The 14,309-nt window shown below is 52.4% G+C and overlaps 1 protein-coding gene across 1 annotated transcript in view; it reads right to left on the bottom strand.

Annotated features, from left to right (window-relative positions):
* The window catches only part of LRP5 (LDL receptor related protein 5), an 80,199-nt gene that overhangs the window by 30,350 nt on the left and 35,540 nt on the right, over positions 1 to 14,309 (bottom strand). The window contains exons 7-10 of the mRNA XM_007450406.1: positions 9,305 to 9,521; positions 7,227 to 7,516; positions 4,201 to 4,427; positions 2,780 to 2,964 (exon numbers count right to left, since the gene is read on the bottom strand). Of these exons, the coding sequence (XP_007450468.1) occupies positions 2,780 to 2,964; positions 4,201 to 4,427; positions 7,227 to 7,516; positions 9,305 to 9,521 (919 nt within the window). The remainder of the gene's footprint in view (positions 1 to 2,779; positions 2,965 to 4,200; positions 4,428 to 7,226; positions 7,517 to 9,304; positions 9,522 to 14,309) is intronic.

Here is a 14,309-nt window from a genome sequence, read left to right on the forward strand (position 1 = left end):
GCCACGCCGTGTGGCTTGTGGGATCTTAGTTCCCCAACCAGGGATCGAACCCAGGGCCACGGCAGTGAAAGCGCCAAGTCCTAACCACTGGACCACCAGGTAAGTCCCAAAATGGTTATTCTTAAGAGTGCCCTCATGGGTATCCATGATAATTAAATGTAATAAATCATGATTAAAAAAACAATGAGGTTTGTGATATAATTGTGATAAATATTCAATGAGATCATGCACATAGAATGGTCAAAATGCCGGCACAAATTAAGTGCTTGATAAAAACTACGTGCAGAATAACATTCCCCCTCTCCCCTCAAAAGAGGTCATCCTAATCTCCAGGATTTCTGAATATAGTACCTTACACGGCAAAAGGGGCTTTGTAGGTGTGACTAAATTAAGGATTTTGAAATGGGGAGACGATCCTGGATTATCCCAGTGCACCCAGTGCAAACACCAGCGTCCTTATAAGAGGGAGCAGGACAGTGAGAGAGAGGCTGGTGGAGGCTATACAGCTGGCTTTGAAGATGGAGGAAGCGCCACAAGTCAAGGATGCAGCCAGCCCCCAGAAGATGGAAAAGGCAATGGATTCTCCTCTAGAGCCTCCAGATGGAAGGTAGTCCTGCCCACACCTTGCTTTCATTTGGGAACGCTGGTGCCATTCTCTCGCCAGCAGCAGAGGGCTTGTGAAATGAACCAGGGTCTGATCACGTGACCCGCGGAGCAGTTACATGCAGAGCACACACCTGTGTGCACCTGCTGGGACTCCTGCAGCAACACGCAGGCTCAGGGCTGCGTAAGGGAGGGAGAGCGGGTGCAGGGCCCGGTGACACTCGACAAGTTCTGTCCCTCCACCTGGGCATGGGTTTCTAAGTCTTCACTTGCCAAAGTGTGTGTGTTGTACGAATGCCTCATGTATGCTCTATTTCACAGTAAAAACGGTACCAGTGAAAACACGTTGGCGACCTGGGGACATGCTCCTCCTGTACAGGAGTGGGAGAAAGCCAAATGAAAATCATATGTGGCACAATTTGAAATAATGTTTTCAAAATGATTTTTAAAAAGGAAAACAGTGAAAAAAATCTTCAGAGATGAGCAGCTAAAAATATTTGCTTAAAAAAATCAATCAAAAAAATTTTGAGACTGGAAAGAAATATGCCAACAGGTGAATATACATTATTACTGACTGGTGAAATTATGGATAATTAAATTTTTTCTTCCTGTTTTTCTGCATTTTTAGAAATTTTCTAAGTTGATTATTTTATCATTAGAAAAAAGATAGTTCTGAAATAAAGGTGCTCCCTGACTGCCTGTCACGCACACGCTGCCCGCCCCCACTCCACCCCAGGCCCTTGACTGGGACTCGTAGTGGACTTTTCCAACAACAACGATCATTAACTAAACACTCAGAGGGCAGTGACTGTGCTCCAGACTTGATGAGAGTTATCCTTTCAGTTAATTCTCACAGTAGCAGCTGTAGGAGGAAGGGACCATCAGCATTAGAGGACCGAGGCACAGAAAGGTTAAGTCACCTGGCTCAAGTCACACAGCAAGTGGCAAGGCCAGGAATGCAACCAGGATGGCAAGGCCCCAGGTTCACGCTCCATGCCCACTCGCGCCACGCCAGGCAACATTCCCATCTTTCCCTTGCCCAGGGCCTCCCCTGTTATTAACCAAGTGCTCCCTACATGTCTACGCCATTCAGTGGGAATATAGCTGAAAACGGCCTGACTGGACGCACACGACCAGCCTCAACCTGCAGAGTTGAGGGGCTTTCGCTGCTCTTCCTCCGAGAGTGTCTTTACTCTGGGGTAATCAGGGAGCTTAATTATTTCGGGCAACCACAGCTGTGCTGTGACTGGTTTCCCGCCTGGCACCAGCCTCTTGTAATTCCCTGTGGGGCTGGGGGTGGCAGTCTCAAAGACACATTCAAGCCTTGCTCTTGGCCTCACACACCAGGAGAGTCAGCATGCAGGGTGGGTGCAGCCCGCCACAAGCATAAACCAGGCCACTGGGCTTCTAGTCCTGGCTCTGCTCACACAGTACCTGGGGACAAGCCTTTCAGCCCACCTATGCCTCAGTTTCCTCATCTGTAAAATGGGCACAACCACACCCACCACAGGTGGCGGCAGCAGCAGCGATTAGGAAGGAAGCCAAATTCTCTCGGTTGCACAGGGCAGCCCCATCGTGTGGTATCACCCAGGAGAGCTAATATAACCACCCCCCACAAGAAGTCCAGAGTCATGTGATTTCTAGGCTCAAATCCTGCCCTCACTGCTGGGTGACTTGGAGCGAGGGTTTTTTTGTTTTTGTTTTTAACCTAATCTCAGGTGTTGAGTGGTCCCAGAGAAATGCCTAGCACTCAGTAGGTATTCAGGGTCAGATGGAGCTGTAGCACGTGGCCCTGGGGTCTGAGTGGCACTCTGTGACCTTACACAAGTCCCACGACCTCCCTGGGCCTCAGTTTCGCCATCAACGAAAACCTACGCTATGTGGTGTAGGGTCAAATTAGAATCCTGGCATGGGGTTGGCGGGGACCCGGCTCTCAGCTGGTGTGTAGGAAACAGCTGTCACTGGGGTCTCTATTGACACGTCTACAGCAACAGCACCAGGGGCGGAAAGGGACAACCCTCTGGAGGGGGCGAGGCTGGGTCAGCACCCGGGGCGTGGCCGCACCTCCTATGGGGCTTGGGCCTCGCGGGCCCAAGGGCACAGCGCCATGGGGGCTGAGCGTGGCCAACGCCTGGGGCAGGGATGCCCCCTCGTGGCAGGACGCACCGGCCCTCACCCAGCATGTTGGATGACTCAATCATGTTGGTGTCCAGGTCCGTCCAGTAGAGACGCTGGTCGGCGTAGTCAATGGTGAGGTCGTTGGCCCGGCCCACCTTATCCACCAGCGTCATGCAGTTGGTCCCGTCCATGAAGGCCCGCACGATCCTGGGCTTGCCGCCCCACTCGGTCCAGTAGATGTAGCTGGAAGACATGGGAGCAGGGCGGGGCAGGCTCAGGCACAGCCACCCTCACGGCAGGGCAGGGAGCACACCTGCCGCCATCTCCTCGGTCCCTGCAGGAAGCAGGAAAGGGGCGAGACCCTCGGAGCCCCCTCCACCCCGCCGTCCCTCTGGGAGCAGTCACGGAGCTACATCCTGCCTCCTGGGGTCCCACAGCAGCCCCCCTGCAAGCTAAGCCCTGATATTCCCACTCGGGTGCACAGACAGGGTGACCGCGCAACACGACATCCAGGCTGGGACACCTGTGTCAGGGACAAACGCTAACTAAGCTGGACAGGACGCCAGGGTGACCAGGATGGGCAGAAAGAATGTGGGCAAATCAGGCCGTACAGTCTCCTCTCCTCAAAGAAGGTAGAAAACAAGACGCTGAGGCAAACAGGCATCGTAGGGTCAGCACTCGAACTCAGCTCTGCTGTCTCCACCAACGGGTCCTCCCTCTCTCTTCAGCAGTGGCTCCGGGGAAGGAATCCCCATTCCAGAATTGTGTATGTTTTACTGGTTCTTTCGCTAAAACCTGGACCTTTCCTTTTGTTCTGCCGAAATCTTCCCTTCCCTGAAAGAGCACGTGCCAGGCAGGGTTTGGAGCGCTCCCTACATACCACTGATGCTTTATGGGTTGAGCACTGAGTGCAGAGGAAGACTCCACCCTGGCCTCTCTGGCCCCAGGGCAGGGCCCCCAGGCTGCCTGACACATAAAAGCATGTGCCTTGCAAGGTGGGTTTTAAACCGCCGCTGAGTGGCCAGCAAGAAGCAGGAGGGGAGAAGCCTAGGACAGGAGCCTGGAAAGGACTGCATGGGACTGCCTGGCCCAGCCCTGCTCTAACCAGTTATGTGACCTTCAGTAAATCACTGAGCTTCTCTGAGCCTCAGTTTCTGCATCTGTAAAATCACGCACCCCTTGCAGGGCCCCTGGATGCCCAGATGAGATGACCCCTCTGGGAGCGCCCACTGCGATGCCTGATACAGAGGTTTCCCTTCCTGCCTGCTGCTCTGGGCCCCAGTGTCTCCTCTATGAAATGAACCAGATGACCTCCAAGGGTCCCGCCGGCCCCGGCCACCTCAAAGCTAGTAGCGGTCATTACTGCTCCAACCGCAGGTGGGCAGTGGGCAGCCGTCTGCCGCGGCCTCGGGTCCTCAACGCACTGGCTGGTGTAGAGAGGTGATGGGGACACGCCTGCTGGACAGATATGGTCCTTACCCTTTGGTGGGGTCCAGGGCCAGCGACCTCGGGTTGTCCAGATCCTTCCACACAAGGACCTGCCGGAACTGCCCGTCCAGCCGGGCCACTTCGATCCTGTTGGTCCCGGTGTCCGCCCAATAGAGGTTCTTGCCCATCCAGTCGACGGCCATGCCTTCCGGGTAGTCGAGGCCAAACTCGATCACGTGCTCCACGGAGCTCCCGTTCATGAAGGCTCGGCTGATGGTCTGGGAGCAGGTGAGGAGGAAAGGGACACGGTTAGAAACCAGAGTTTTTGCAGAGGTCTCCTGGAGCAACTACTGATCACATCTGGGACCAAATCACCAACATTCAAGCTTTTATTCTTTTTATTTCTTTTACATTTTATTTAAATTTTTTCCCAACATTTGAGTTTTTGAAGGAACATTTGAAAAGCAGCAAAATACAACCTTTTTAGAAGAAACAATTTGGTAATATATATAAAATATATACCTCATTTTATGTAAAAATATTTTATATAATAGTATATAATTATAAAAAATATATCATTATACATAAGCTATATTATATGTATCATGACCCTTCAAAATAGTTGTAACCTTAAAAAAAAAAAATCACTGTATCCTTTCACCCAGTAATCTTCCTCCTGAAACTTTATCCATAGGAATGAAAACACAAAAGAGGCTTTACCCACAGAGATGCTTGTTACTGTGGTATCATTTAGAGTTGGAAAAAACTGGAAGAACATTTAAAATAAGGGAAAGGGGCTTCCCTGGTGGCGCAGTGGTTGAGAGTCCGCCTGCCGATGCAGGGGACACGGGTTCGTGCCCCGGTCCGGGAAGATCCCACATGCCGGGGAGCGGCTGGGCCCGTGAGCCATGGCCGCTGAGCCTGCGCGTCCAGAGCCTGTGCTCCACAACGGGGGAGGCCACAACAGTGAGAGGCCTGCGTACCACAAAATAAATAAAATAAATTAAATAAAATAAGGGAACGCTTAAGTATGATAAGGAATATATGTGCACTGGAATATTTTACACATTTAAAGAATTATGTTAAAGAGTTTGTAACAGGCTGATAAAATACCTGTTATAATGGGATGTGGAAAAAACCAGGATACAGAATTCTACGTAGCATATGATTGTGATTATGAGAAATACTAACATAGGGAAAAACTCAAAGGAAATACAGTAAAATGACATCAGTGGCTGACTTGGGATGGTGGGGATGTGGGTGTTTTTATTTTCTTCTTTATACGTTTCTGTATAATATACTTTTCTCTCTTTCTACAATGAACCCTGTGACTTTTAAAATCAGAAAAATCTTTAAGAGCCATGTAATACCAACAGTAGAATAAAAGATAGGTGATTAAACTGTTTGAGTTGTCCGGTGCTTTAGAACAGGGGTCAGCAGACCTTTCCTGTAAATATTTCAGATGTCACAGGACATTTGGATCTGTCACAACCTAGTGGCACAAAAGCAGGTGCAGACGATCCATGAGCAAATGGGCACCAGTGTGACCCAATAAAACTTTATTGACAAAACACGGAGGCCAGCCCAAGGACCAGTATGCCAAACCCTGCTTTAGAAGATGAAAGAGGCTTTCCTGTATTCATCCAGGATGTTTATGTTAGCACCCGGAACAAAGAAAGAGCTTGCTAAGTAAGTGGGCACTCCTGAGGGAGTGGGTGGGGTGAATCGAAAAATACACAGACACACAATCACTCTACAAATGGCCACCTGTGTGTCCACTGGACCTGCTCAATGTAATCATTCGTGCTTATTTATTTATTTATTTTTATTTATTTATTTTTTTTTGCGGGCCTCTCACTGCTGTGGCCTCTCCCGTTGCGGAGCACAGGCTCCGGACGCGCAGGCCTAATGGCCATGGCCCACGGGCCCAGCTGCTCCACGGCACGTGGGATCTTCCCGGACCGGGGCACGAACCCGTGTCCCCTGCATCGGCAGGCAGACTCTCAACCACTGGTCCACCAGGGAAGCCCTCGTGCTTATTTATTAACGCAGGTTCACTAATGTTCCAATGGTGTGAATCGAGTTACAATAAATATTATAGTTCTTTTATTTTTTTTATTTTTTTAAATTTATTTATTTATTTGGCAGCACTGTGTAGCTTGCGGGAGCTTAGTTCCCCGACCAAGGATCAAACCTGTGCCCACTGCAGTGGAAGTGTGCGGTCCTAACCACTGGACCACCAGGGAATTCCCTACAGTTCGTAAAAAAATACCAAAACTTTTTCTACAAGGGAATACTACTCGGCCATAAAAAAGAATGAAGTGTTGCCATCTGCAACAACATGGATGGACTGGGAGGGTATTATGCTATGTGCAATAATTCAGACAGAGAAAAACAAATACTGTACGATATCACTTATATGTGCAACCTAAAAAATACAACAAACGAGTGAATATAACAAAAAAGAAGCAGATTCACAGATACAGTGGTTACCAGTGGGGAGAGGGAAGGGGGAGGGGCAACGTCACGGTAGGAGAGTAAGAGGTACAAACTTAGGTATAAAATAAGCTACAAGGATATATTGTACAACACAGGGAATGTGGCCAGTATTTTATAATAACTATAAATGGAGTATAACCTTTAAAAATTGTGACTCACTCTATTGTTCACCTGTGACTTAGATTGTACGGCAACTAAACTTCAATTTTAACAAACCATTAAAAAAACAAGGGACTTCCCTGGTGGCGCAGTGGATGGGACTCCATGTTCCCAACGCTGGGGGTCCGGGTTCGATCCCCTGGTTGGGGAACTAGATCCCACATGCATGCCGCAACTAGGAGTTCGCATGCCACAACTAAGGAGCCCATGTGCCACAACTGGGGAGCCCGTGAGCTGCAGCTGAGGCACCCGCCTGCCGCAACTAAGACCCCCACACAACCAAATAAATAAATAATTTTTTTTTATTTTATTTTTTTTTAAAAAAAGGAAGAAAACCTTTTTTCAGCCTCTGAGGCGATACCATCACCGGGTGGGTATTCACGGGAAAGGTGCACGGGGAGGACGCCCAGCCGCCGTACCTTCAGGCTGACGTCAGTCCAGTAGATGTGATGGTTGGACACGTCAAAGTCCAGCGCAGAGGCCTCCTTGACGCCCGTGAGCGGGATGGCCACGTCGTTGTTATTGGTGTCCAGGGAGATCCTGTGGATGGCGGCCCGGCTGGTGAACACGAGGAAGGCCTCGGGGACGATGCAGGTCTTCATGTCACTCAGAAGCTCCAGGCCAACGGGGCAGCCGCACTTGGCAGCGCGGGGCGTAAAGAAGCACAGGTGGCTGCAGCCCCCATTCCTGTCCGCACACGGGTTGGTCCCTGGACGGAAAGACACAGGCTCTAGACGCCAGAGGCCCAGCAAAGAGGGGGTGGGCAGCGGCTCCACGGTTGTACGAGGCTTCGTTTCTGCCAGACGTCACACAGGGACAGCAGGTGGGTGGATGGAAACCCAGGGCCTCCCCAGGCATGGGGAAGGCACGTAACAACGGCTGGCTCTGGGCCCAGGGCATCGCCTCACTTGGACTCCTCCATCCTCATGGCGACCTGGGAACAATCGCACCCCCTGCCCCCCCCACACCCCGCCGGGCCTGGACTCCCTGCCTGCTGACCGGACCGCAGCCCGAGACGCCACCCAGACAGTTCCTCCTCCCGTTTCCGGCACTCTCGGTGCCCTCGAACTCAGATGCACCCAGGACGGCCGAAGGCGCCTCTTTCTTATTGTAGCAGACTGTACTTAGCATTCATGTATTTTTGGCCAGGCCGTTAGTCTCACTCATCTGCTGCAGTGCCGTTAAAATTGGCTTTAATTTAGTGTTAAGTATTTCAGCTAGAAAAAGAATCCTCTCCCTCATCTTTCCCAGTAAATCCCTACATGAGAGAGAGAGAAAGAGGGAGGGAGGGGTCCAGTTTCTCAACTTTAAATCACACCCAATGGATATATCATTTTTCTTATCTCTAGGGTTTTATTTTTTTTCAGACACTCACTAACCGGTGGACCTCATGTTCCACAGTGGATGATGAACGTGTTTTCAAAGGCGGCTGGTAATCTAAGTGTGTTGATTCCATTGCCTTGTCTCAGGAGTGTAGGTTGTGACTAAAGGCCTCTCCCGGAGACCAAGATGCACTAGATCCCCCCAGGGTCTCCATCCACGGCCTCACCTCCAGGCCTTTGCTCAGCTGCCCCTTCTGCCAGGCAAACCCTGACCCCACCTGCTCCCTAAATTCCAAGCTCAAGTGCCCTCCCTCATATTTTAAAGCCAGGCATCCCTCTAACACCTCAACTGTAGTTACCAGCCTGGCAGCAGGGCTAACTAAGGGGTGTCTCACCCACTAGACTTAAGCGCAAGCACTGGGGCCTCTCTGGTCCTTCCTCCCTCCCTCCCTCCAGCAAAGGCTTGCTGAGCGTCTCTGATGTGTAGGTGCAGTACAAGGTGCTGGGCCCCAGCTGGGGACAGAGTCCCTGCCGCCACAGAGCCCACAGTCCCGTCCCCCCATCTGTCCTCCCACCACAGCTGGACACCACTGTCCCCAGTGTAGTCTGTCGACCTGCCCTGGGAATCATATTTATAAAGAGACACATCCTTGTGTTAAGGGAGCTTTCTGCAGATCCTGGATTTCAGATAAAAGGTGTGTGCTTGAGGGGCCAGCCTGTCACACTGGACAACAATCACAGCTCAGCCCAGCCACGAGGTCAAGGCAGACCCGGGCATGAGTCCTGAACTCAGCCACCCACTAGCTACACGGCTTTGCCACCCTCTCCCCAGCACAAATAGGGCCACATCGTAATTCGCGTAGAGGGCTGCTCTGGGCACTAAGGCACTTAGCCACAGCCTGGCACGCAGCAGGCGCTCCGCAAGTGTTAGCCATCGTGAGAACAATTATTGCCAGCAGTGCCCAGTCACCATGCCTGGTTGATACCCCACCCCCATGCCACTGGTCCTGGACCAATATTCTCACCATCTCCTGTGCTGTCCAGCCCCAGAGTGGTGCCCCAGCCGGGCACTTACACCCCCAGCTTTGGCCTCCAACTGGGCTGCCTGTGGACCAAAAAGGCAGCCACGAGCCTGTGGCATGGCTGACCCATGGCTGGAGGCTGACCCGACTCACCGACGGCCTTGGCCACGTTCACGGCCTTGAGCCCCATCAGGTCGGGCAGCTGGTCGATGATGACGTCCCGGCTCGCCTTGACCTTGTGCACGCGCTCGATGCTGCGCCGCTGCCAGTCGGTCCAGTAGATGAAGTCCCCCAGCAGCGTGAACCCAAAAATGTGTGGGAGCTTGTCCTCCAGGAGCGTCCGCCTCTTTGTCCCGTCGATGTTGATCACCTGCAGGATGGCAGACGTAGGGCTGAACCAGCCTCGGGCCTGAACTGCCTGGAACAGGATGGGCCCCAGCAGCATCTGCACCCGGCGAGGCCACCTAACAAAGCCACGGCTCACTGGGGCAGCTGGATGAGTGATGTTTTCAGTGATGGGGCCATTCAGGGGCTCTTCCCCACTGCCTCCTCTACCTGGGGGTGGATGCTGGGCTGAGAGGGGCAGGCAAGACAAACAGGTGTCCTCTCTCTCGCCATTGCTGATCGACTAGCAGTAGCTGCCTGGAATACCAAGGTGTGGGTCTCCGACCCGGGATGGACTCATTGATTAGTAATGCCTGCCAAGATGTAGAACGGGGAGGCACCAGTTCACACCCTTGACGCGGAGCTCGGTTCCAAAAGGCTGGACAGCCAACGCACTGCAAGCCCTGGGCAAAGCCTCCCACTTGTCTGTGGACTAATTTCTTGCTTGGTTAGCTCCAGGTGAACTCTGAGGACGCTTCTGGGTCTAAGTCTGAGCCTACAGCTCTAAGATGCTTTCCAACACCAGACACACTAGTGGCTGTTTACTCTGAGATGTAAAAGCTAAATCTTTTTCTTGAAGAGTCAGCACTGATTAAAAGCATCAACCACAAAAGCCACAGAGGAGAAAAATACTGTCAAACATAAAAACGCCTTAACCCACTGAAACACACAAACAGGATAAGATGTGGTTGTGATGACAGATGACCCTGTAGGAGCTGATGTGAAAAGATAAAAATGTAACATCCAAACTCGGGGGCTCTCAAGCCCAGGATGAAAGAGACATGATGAATTAAAGCCAAGTCTCAACAGGTCTGCTGCAGCCAGATTGTATTTCCAGCTCATCAGAAAGGCTACAAACCTTCAGTTTTGCAGGTGGTAAACACATAAGACAGATCAGGTGTGTGTTGAGCAGAAAAGACTTTGGTCCTCTGTTGTTGGACAGCCCGGGACAAAACCGCTGGCTCAACCAGGAGCGGCAGGCAGCGCTGGGCCCTGCAGCCAGGGGTCCCACCCCAGCTCTGCCCCACAGCCAAGTCCCTCTGCATCCCACATGGACCTCAACCTCTCCACCTGTAACTGAGGGTAGCAGCTAAAGACACCCTGGAGGGACTTCCCTGGTGGTCCAACGGTTAAGACTCCACGTTCCCAATGCAGGGGGCCTGGGTTTGATCCCTGGTCAGGGAACTAGATCCCACATGCCTCAACTAAGAGCCCGCAAGCCACAACTAAAGATCCCACATGACACCATGAAGATCCCGCGTGTTGCAACTAACACCCAGCGCAGCCATATAAATAAATAAATATTAAAAAATAAATAAAGTCACCCTGAGAACTTAGCCGAAGAACAGTGGCTGGGTCCCAACCTGGGGCAATTACACCAAACTGGAAGGCCAGGTACGAGTCCTGAAAGCAGCTCCCCACAGGTGGCTCCAATGAGCAGCCCAGATGAGAACACAGGATGGGACCACGTCCTATACCATGAGCTGGAGTGTAGACCTTGGGCTGTAGGATCTCTGTGCGGAGCTCTGGCCACCACGCCTGGCCCACTGGTTAGCCATACAGGGCAGGTGATAGATTAATCCTCCAAACTGGTCCAGGTGCTGGTTCCGGCTTCGGCCCCACAAGAGGAAGGCAACATAAAGGCAATGAACACACGCTTTGCACAGAACTCAGACCTGGGGAGGGGTCTCGCCTGGGATTACCGCCGAGGAGGCGCACAGCAAGAGAGAGTGTCTCTAAGAACACACAGTCCGTAAGAGGCAGGGCTCAAACCCCTGCTCCTTCCTTGACACAGAATAACCAAGGCTGGGCGCTGAGGGCGGGGGCGGGCAGAATGGTAGATGTAGGACATGATCACTGTAAAGAAAACATCCACATCTGGAAAATAAAGACGCCGCCTTTTATGTACCAAGATGTCAACAGCATCTCTTGAAGAGACTGTTCTCGTCCTTCTCTATGTCCGTATTTTCTTTATTTCCTTTAACAACTCGATTCCAGACATAAATAAGTGCATGTTCTGTTGACTGAGGGGAGCAAGTAGATGTTCCCCAGCTTAGGAAGGATGAAAGTGAGCCCGCGGAGGACACGGGTCCAGGTGCGGGGGCGGGGAGACGGCCGCTGGCCGGCAGCAATCCCTCCCCCAACCTCTGTCCCCACACCCGCGCCCCACCCTCTGGTTGCCCAGAACAAAGTGAGGAGGGTGTGAGCTGCTCCCCCGGGGCTGGGCTGGCGGCACCCACCGCAAGGGCAGAACCTTGGCTCTGGGCTGGCAGGGCCTCCCTCTGCCTCGGAAGCCCCTCCCTCACCCCATCCCACTTTGAACGATTACAGACCCCATGAAACACCTCTCAGGCCCTCCAACTTGGGAGGACATCAAGACTCTAACACTTGAGAAAATAAATGATCCCAAAGCGGCCTTTTCACGGCAGCTTGCAGCACACCTCGACCAAATCCAACACATCTGTAGAACTCTGCTGGACCAGGCCTTTCCCAAATCCTGGAGCAGACAAGTAGGACCTGTGTACAGGGAACACACGTGTCAACCCCCCCGTGCCCAGGCTCCCTCTGGGGCCAACTCGGGGGCCTCCACCTTTCCTGGGCCCTGAGCGGAGCCCAGAAAGAACAGAATCGAATCTGGGCCACCTGATAACATGGGAGCCGGGAGAGAGCACAGGAGGCGGATTGCCGGGCACAGGGGCTGGCAAGCTGCTTCTGAAAAGGATCGTAAATACCTTCAGCTCTGAGGCCATGAGGTCCCTGTTGCGGTAAAGCAGCCACCGAGGGTGCCTAAAACAAGCGCGAGTGTGTTCCAATAAAACTTTATTTGTGCAAACAACAAAAATTAAAAACAAAAAAACTGGAAGTTCATATAATTTGCACATGTCACGAGATACCATTCTTTTGATTGTTTTCAATCACTTAAAAATGTAGGGAATTCCCTGGCAATCCAGTGGTTAGGACTCTGCGCTTTCACTGCCGAGGGCCTGGGTTCAATCCCTGCTTAGAGAACTAAGATCCCACATGCTGTGCAGTGCCGGAATTAAAAAAAAAAAAAAAAAAAAAAAAAAAAAAAAAAAAAAAAAAAAAAAGTGTAAAAACCACCGTGCGTTTGAAAGTGGCACAAAAATAGTCATTCTGGCCTCCAGTCCATAGGTTTCAACCCCTGCTCAAGAAGTTCCCCTGCCCTTGATTTTCAGGAGAGGAAACTAGATACCTCCAGGAAGTTATGTCAAAATGGTCAAGCCAGATGCCGAAGGCGCCCGAGTGCCAGCCAGCCTTGCTGTCCGACCTTTTGGCCTCCGCCCTCCTGTGCTAGGCTGGCTTCACACACCAAGCCCAGGTCTGGAGTGGGGTAGAGGCAGGGCAAGCAGAGCACACATCCATCCCCCGGCCAGCTCACTGCACGACCCGCAGACCAACAGCTGCGTGATGCGCAGAAGGGTGGGCAGACCCCAGAGAAGCCCGCCCTCAGCTGTACTCCAAGAGGCAGAACCCACAGCTGCGGGGTCTGCATGGCCACCCTCAAAACAGCAGACCCCCAAAAGTCACCTGAGGTGCAACTGCCTTACACTGAATCCCCTGTTTCTGATGACTTGGCCGTGCAAAGAGGTGAGAGCCCAAGACCAACCATTTGAAAGCACACATTTAAAGAAAAAAAGAGTTCTGCTCTCTGATGGAACAATTATACTCAGACACAAAGCCCCAAATTAAAACTGCTCTGGTTATTTTGTTTCACGTAACAAAAAAGATCTTACACACCCGCACAGCCTGTGGCCCCGCTGCCCGGAAGCCCTGCACCCTTCCTCCCCAGGGCTCATGGACCCGGACACACGGCCAATCTGTCACTCCTGCAATGAGTGTTTATTCTGTTCGTGCTGGAAGTCACCTCCATCGACTCAGGAAATGTCAGGAACAGGGGGACGGATGTATTTTTAACTTCTCAGGCTGTGATTCATCCTCGGCCCGCCTGCTCCACCGGGTGTGTCACTCCCCACCGGGTACTCCCCGTGAATGCCTACCCTGACAGCAGACGGCCACCAGCAGATGGCAGCTGCAAGGGACACAACCACCCCGTGGTCCTGGCCGAGTAAGACATCGGGGGGCTGCAGAGAGCCCAAGTGACCCCCGGGGCCTCCAGCGAGTACAAGGCAAGCCACACACAGGTGACACTTCCTGCCCCAGAGACGGGCCAAACAGCCCGGACGAGGGGTGGACCTGTGCAACTTTTGCTTCTTACATCCTCGGGTCGGGGAAACAGCTGGAGAGGAAGCTTTAGAAGGACAGCTCAAGTCCACAAAGGGCAAGGCCCGAGCCCGCTCTTACCCAGTAATGGCTAAAACCGCCATCCAGGGACCTGCCTGATCACTGTGTGAGCACAAGGGTGTTTAAACGCTTTGCCTATTTCAGGATTAATAACGGGCACCATTCCTCCCGCTACTCTAGAAACAGAAAGAAACAGGATATACACAAGTCAGTGAGAGGAGAAGGCAGGGCTTCAGAACCAACGCGGCTGGAGAGGCAGCTAGGGTGCTGTCAGGGCAGCTTGGACCACCCGCACCCCTGCCCCCGGGCCCTCATCCTCTCTGCTCGGCATCCCTCTAGAACACTGAGCACCTGACGGGCTGCGGCTGTCCCGGTCACTGCTGTCTATATCTCCCCTTCTAGAACAGTGACCCCACCAGGGCATGGGTCTGTGCAGCACGAGGTGACATTCAGTGAATGCTGCAGGATGAACAGATGCTCGCCCAGGGGCGGGGAGGGGGTTGAGGGAAAG

This window comes from Lipotes vexillifer, unplaced genomic scaffold (assembly GCF_000442215.2).
Source record: "Lipotes vexillifer unplaced genomic scaffold, Lipotes_vexillifer_v1.1 scaffold1477, whole genome shotgun sequence".
In the NCBI taxonomy this organism is placed as follows: Eukaryota; Metazoa; Chordata; class Mammalia; order Artiodactyla; family Lipotidae; genus Lipotes; species Lipotes vexillifer.